At 30.8% G+C, this 6,043-nt stretch overlaps 1 protein-coding gene across 3 annotated transcripts; it reads right to left on the bottom strand.

Moving 5' to 3' along the window:
* Positions 1-413: 413 nt before the first annotated feature.
* Positions 414-3,290, bottom strand: LOC102665232 (uncharacterized). Of its 3 annotated transcripts, none has more exons than XM_014762120.3 (2): positions 3,077-3,290; positions 414-1,678 (listed from the first exon to the last, which is right to left on the bottom strand). In XM_014762120.3, the coding sequence occupies exon 2, from the start codon at positions 1,213-1,215 to the stop codon at positions 616-618; it is 600 nt and encodes a 199-aa protein (XP_014617606.1). In that variant the 5' UTR covers positions 1,216-1,678; positions 3,077-3,290; the 3' UTR covers positions 414-615. The 3 variants fall into 3 exon arrangements, with proteins under 3 accessions (XP_014617606.1, XP_014617607.1, XP_040861375.1); XM_014762121.3 differs by having other exon boundaries at positions 414-1,649; XM_041005441.1 differs by having other exon boundaries at positions 414-1,555.
* Between the last annotated feature and the right edge of the window lie 2,753 nt (positions 3,291-6,043).

Here is a 6,043-nt window from a genome sequence, read left to right as displayed (position 1 = left end):
CTTATGTATTTTAAAAACAATCATTTTACTCCTCATTTTTTATATAATTAGTAAATTTCATCCCTTTTTTTATAAAACTTAAAATGCTGAAATAAGTGATGAAATTCACCCATTACAAAAAATGAGAACCATAGGCATCAGTTTTAAAATATAAAGACTAAAATCAATTTTAACCTTAAATTAAGAAACATAAAACACATTTTTATGGACTTTTAGAGGGGTCCATTATCAAATTGCCAATCCTCAAAGTGATGGCATAATCCATGAGGCAACCATGATAGTAGTACAAAAATTCTGAGGGGGCCAGTAGTGACTTTATATTATTGGAAATAAGCTCAAAAAGTCACTCAACACAGGAAATTAGAAGCGTCACATTAACATACAGTTAAAAGATGATCAAAATAAAAACATGGTCACACTGCAACATGTTACATCTTCAATCACAACTGAAGCAGAAAGTGTTAGACATGGACAAGACTCATAATTATAATTATAATATATATACACGCATATATATATCTTCAATCAAAATAGCAAAAAGACTTCATCCAGTCACCACCACAAACAGTTATTCCTTCTTCTATCACCTCAGCATGCCCTTAATTAATTAAAAACTTAAAAGAGAATCCTATCTTCATCTGCCTCCTCAGCAATCTGCAGTGATGAAACTGCTTGAGCTGCTATGAGATCAGCGGAGAAACCTGCAGGTCCCCATCCTGCACCTTCATATAGTGGTTCATGCATGTTCTTCTCAAAAGGCTCAGTTGAGAATGACCATTCACCATTTTCAGCAGCACCCCTCTCGCAACCATATCTGTATGCATCAGAGACCCAACCCACTCTTTCAAAAGACCAACCGCCGCCACCCTCTAGATGAGGGAAGCAAGCACTTTCTCCACTTACGGAGATGCCAATATTTTGGTTACCATTATCTATCACAACCTTACATGACTCGTCCGAGTCTTCGCCGAGTAGAACATGCAGAGCAACTGCCTCAGCAATAGCAGCACCCTCTTCGTCGAGCCTCTGCTGCTCTTCTTTCTTTATCTGTTTCTTTTTCTCCAGTTCAGAAATAATGGCTGCGGAAGTCGCGAGTGCCTTTTCTAAGCGTCTCTTTTTCTTCTCAGCCTGTTTAAGACGATCCAGCTCGTCTTTCACCTGCTTCTTCTTCGCCTTTCTCACATTTTGCCCTTTATTGCATGCCATGGTATCCATATAATTTACTACACCTAAATAGTAAATACTAAAGTGACGTCTTTGAGACTTCCTTCAAGTGAATTTCTTTAGAGCTGTATACATTTTTCTTTTCTGTAATTCTTTTCCACTCTTTCCCTAATTGTAATAATGCTAAATATATTATTTGTTGAAGTATCAAGACTAATACTACTATGTTCCGAACCACTACACCCACTCAGGTCTGTAGGAGTACCTCATTTTGCGAACTATGCAATCCCAAACAGAAACAACAGGAGCCAGCATCAGAGAAAATTCATAAGCACTCATATGACTTGGCCTCATTCTTCCTAACTTTCCACAACCCTTGCACTTGCCCATCCTGAAAAAGCCAACAGATCTACAAGACTATTAATAAATCCGTGCACTGCAATTACACTCTTGTTCTGGTATGCCCTTCCCAACTGCAGAGTAAGCTACATAGAGCATGCAGAATCATCAAAATCTGAAAGTTCCCACAAAAACAAAGAGACATGACTCATTTACAAATACAGAATGACAAGCAGCCCCCAAACAAATAAATAAAAGAAACCAGAAGGCCAAAAAGAAACGTGCAAATCAACAAATATATGAAAGAAAATGTCTCAAGCCCAAATCAAATTTCACTATAAGGTTAGACATCTGAAAACTAAGATTCGCAGAAAGATATGAACACATTTTTTTTACCAGCAAATAAGATATGAACACATAATCATGTGCACAGAAAGATATGGAGAAATGAGTTTAATGCCTATACTGACAATGTAGAACATCTAATCACAAATCACTCTTTGAATTACTTTAAGATAATTATTTTAAAAGTCAACAAACTTACCATACATGGTGGCTTGTGAGTGAATGTCTGTGTAAATTTTTTTACACAGTCAGAGTGTGTAACCCTTTTCCTCTTAAATTTATATGTTTCTACCAAAATGGAACAAATAATTTTGAATTGTCATATTAAACATGGTTGGACTAAAATCTTCAGAAAGACTGCATTTATATACATTTCAAGACTAACAAAATCATTTTGTTGATTAAAAATAAAAAAAATATAACAGCAACATGACTTAATCAAGTTCAAGAACAACTGAGGAACCAAAGGTATCGGGAGGGATGAAAATGTAACTTAATTTTAATAGACAATAGTTGCATCTATATGCTGCTCATTCCATTACATATCAGTCTTGAATAAACCATAAACAAATGATTCAAAAGCCGGTAAACAGTAAACACACTGTCCTTATCACATAAATAACAAATCAAACAGACATCCAGTGTCCACAGTGCTTTAACCAAACATGCACTTAAGATATTAGCCAATTCATTCTAATTTCACCATCCACCAACACCACACCCACTTAACAACCTAAACCCAACATTAAACAAGAATCACTAGAACTAATACATATACAATCTGGCTTGACCTGAACAAAAACACTCACCAAACTTGAACCAATATCTTCACTGTGATTGATTTGCTGATTTTCCATAAAAGAGAAGAGCCCAATGCCCCCATTTTAATTTCCCCTCAATTCTATTTGCAACCAACCCAAGACTAACAAATCCATTACCCCTATATAGACCAGATCCACCGAATTAAGAAGAAACACATCAATGAACTCAATTCAAGTAAAATCCACAAACACCCCATCAACTAAAACTACAAGATCTACCCAAAACACCCCACTTCTACAAAATCAACCACTTCACCAAAGAATTCAGACCCAGATCCAAAATCCCGCAAAATTCTCAATACCCACAATTCATCCAAAAAAAATAGAAAAAGAAAAAAACCCACAATCAAGATCAAAAGAACAACAACAAAAACGCAAACTTTGAGTCAGAAAACGAAGAATCAAACCTGTTGGAATGGCATAGAGAGCAAAAAAAGGGTTGAACCTTATCAGAGACACAGTTGAAGAGTGAGAGGTAAAGCTGAATAGGCAAAAGGGGTGTGTTCCTGGTGACGATGGAATTGGTTGGATCTGAAGGAAACGTAGGTGGGTAAGGAAAGAAAGTGAAAATAAGTTTTGTGCTTTAAGAAAGAGAAAACGGAGGAAAAAGAGAGGGAGAGAGGAACAATAAAAAAACCAATTACGCAAGAAAGGAAAGGAGGCGGTCGTGTGAAGGACGAATGAAATATGGACACGTGGCAAATAATGTCGAAAGGGATTATAGATTATCTGACTTTTCATGGTGACACGTCAGGCTTGGGGAGGAGTCGTGTCACAGGTAGATTGGACCAGTGGCACTATCATGAGTATGATGCATATCGTCAGGGTCCCTTAGTGGACAAATTGTAAACTCTCTTTCTTCTAGTAACTAGTACTAACAAAAACAACTAATGATGAATATTTAATTTAATATTTATTAAATAATATTTTAAAAATTAAATATATTTGATTCCTTGTAAATATTGGCTTTTAGTCTAAAAAAACAGTATGTTATTAATATAAAATATTTAATATTTATTAACTTCATGGATGATTCATTTTTATTAGAGAACTTGATTTGTTTTAATTTTTACATTTTATTAATGTTTTAGTCTTTATTAGAAATGAATAAAATTAATTAAGATAACAAAAAATATTTAAATTATTTTAAGTGCATGATTTAATTAAATAATATATTTATTATTTTATATAAATAAGAAAATTAAATATAATTTTATATTTTAAATATAGTTTTTTTATTAATTTTAATATTATTCTTATTTGTCAACTCACTATTTTACTTTTAGTATTTTAATTTTTAAAAGAAAAATTAAAATTTACTTAAACATTTATAATATATTTTTAATGTATTGATGTATTAAAAAAATTATATTATATTCATTCAAAATTAATGAATTAAAATATAAAAATGATATATTAAAACTAAATTATAAGCGACTAATCAAATTATTATTTAAAAAACAAAACTAAGAGTAAATCAATGAATTGAAAAACAAAAATAGAATTAAAAGTTAATAAAATATTGTAAATAATATATTAAAAATTTAAATATAAGTTATAAAAAGTAAATTATATGAAGTATCTTATTGGTATAAAATAAGTTATATAAAATCATTGCAATAGGGTTTTCACAAAATATATATATATATATATATATATATATATATATATATATATATATATATATATATATATTATTAATAAAGGGAATGCCCTTTTTTATTTCCACATATTTTAGATAAATTTACCCTTTAAAATTTTTTAAACTTCTACTAGTATTTCCTAATAATCATCCATTACTCTTGTTAGTTTTTTTTTTAACTTTTAAATCTTTTTTATTTTTATATAAAATAGGTAAAGAGGCACTGAATGCCCATCTCCCACTAGTTTATACTATTAATAAATGAAATACCCTTATTTATGTCTACACATTTTAGATAGACTTACTCTTTAACAATTTTTAAACTTCTATTATTGTCTCCTAATATTTATCCTCTCTCATGTTAGTTATTTTTTTCAACTTCTAAATCTTTTTTTTTATATTTACTAGTGTGAGAGACATTATGTGCTTCTTTACATATTTTAAATAAAAGTAAAAAAGACTTAGAAGTTAAAAAAAAACTAACAACATGAAAATAGTGGATAATTATTAGGAGATAGTAGTAGAACTTTAAAATTTGTTAAAGGGTAAACTTATCTAACATTTGTGGATACAAGAAAGGGGTATTCCCTTTATTAATAAGATAGATAAAGCGAATAAGGTATCTTGAGGGAGCGAGAGGGGAGTGGGGAAAGGAAAAGGCCTTCAAACAAGTATGCATCTTCACAAAAGAAACTTGCATAATCAATGGGGGAGAAAAGGTCACATGCTCAAATACAACCTTGTTGCACAAATCACAAATTAGAAGCAAAAACAACAAAGGCCAAAAACCAAGAGAACCCCTCCAAGAGATCAAACTGACAAGCATTACCCTGAATCCACTAATGGATTTAAGAGTAAGAGAGGAAGTGGTTGAAGTTAGGGATCCCTAACAAAGCCCGCATTTGTAGCGCCAAATATATAGACACATTTAACAAATATCAATGGTACCATTAATTATTCTCTGGATTTGTTCAATAATTCTTCCTAACCCAAAGAAACCAAAAATTACACTTGTAGTGTGACTTCCATAAGAAATTCCTGATCAAGGACTATCATCATTGTGATTAATGCTAATTCATTTAAATATGTTTTACAACCTTTAAATCATAAATAAAGGTATTTTAATTGAGAATACCTGGTAAGTGGTAGCACCTCTTACAACATCCCAATTGTGAACATAAGAACCAATTTTTTAAAATTGATATTGAACCCCTCCTATGCAGAACCTTCCTTTCCTGTTATAAGATCATCCTGATACCTAATCTAAAACATGATGGATAATGAAAATGAATACCTAATAACATTAAAGAAGTAAAAATAAAAACTAAAATAAGAAAAAGTAATTCTAGAATGTCATCCAAATCTAATAAGGCTATTGGGTTCATGATTGAACTGATGGGTCATTAGATAAACTATATGAAATTATGTGCATGTGTATAATAATAATGATAATAATAATAATAATAATTGTTAATTTATAACTACAACATGTGTAGTATCTTGTTAAAAATTCAATTTCAGTATTAATTTTTTTTAAAATTATTTAACTATTTTTTTAGTTAACAACTATTATTTATATTATTTATCATACAAGCTCACAACAGTAAATATTTTAAATTACCTAAGAGCCCAACATTTTGTCTAAAAAATAGAACTCAACATTTACTATACAACCTAATAGGCCCACATTTCTTACTCATTAGTAACCCTAAATTTCTTGTCTCGTATTATA

Source organism: Glycine max, chromosome 9, assembly GCF_000004515.6.
Source record: "Glycine max cultivar Williams 82 chromosome 9, Glycine_max_v4.0, whole genome shotgun sequence".
In the NCBI taxonomy this organism is placed as follows: Eukaryota; Viridiplantae; Streptophyta; class Magnoliopsida; order Fabales; family Fabaceae; genus Glycine; species Glycine max.
This window is presented reverse-complemented; position numbering and strand designations above follow the sequence as displayed.

Excerpts from the sequence above, each read along its gene's own strand:
- LOC102665232 (XM_014762120.3), bottom strand. The coding sequence starts at position 1,215 with ATGGATACCATGGCATGCAATAAAGGGCAAAATGTGAGAAAGGCGAAG.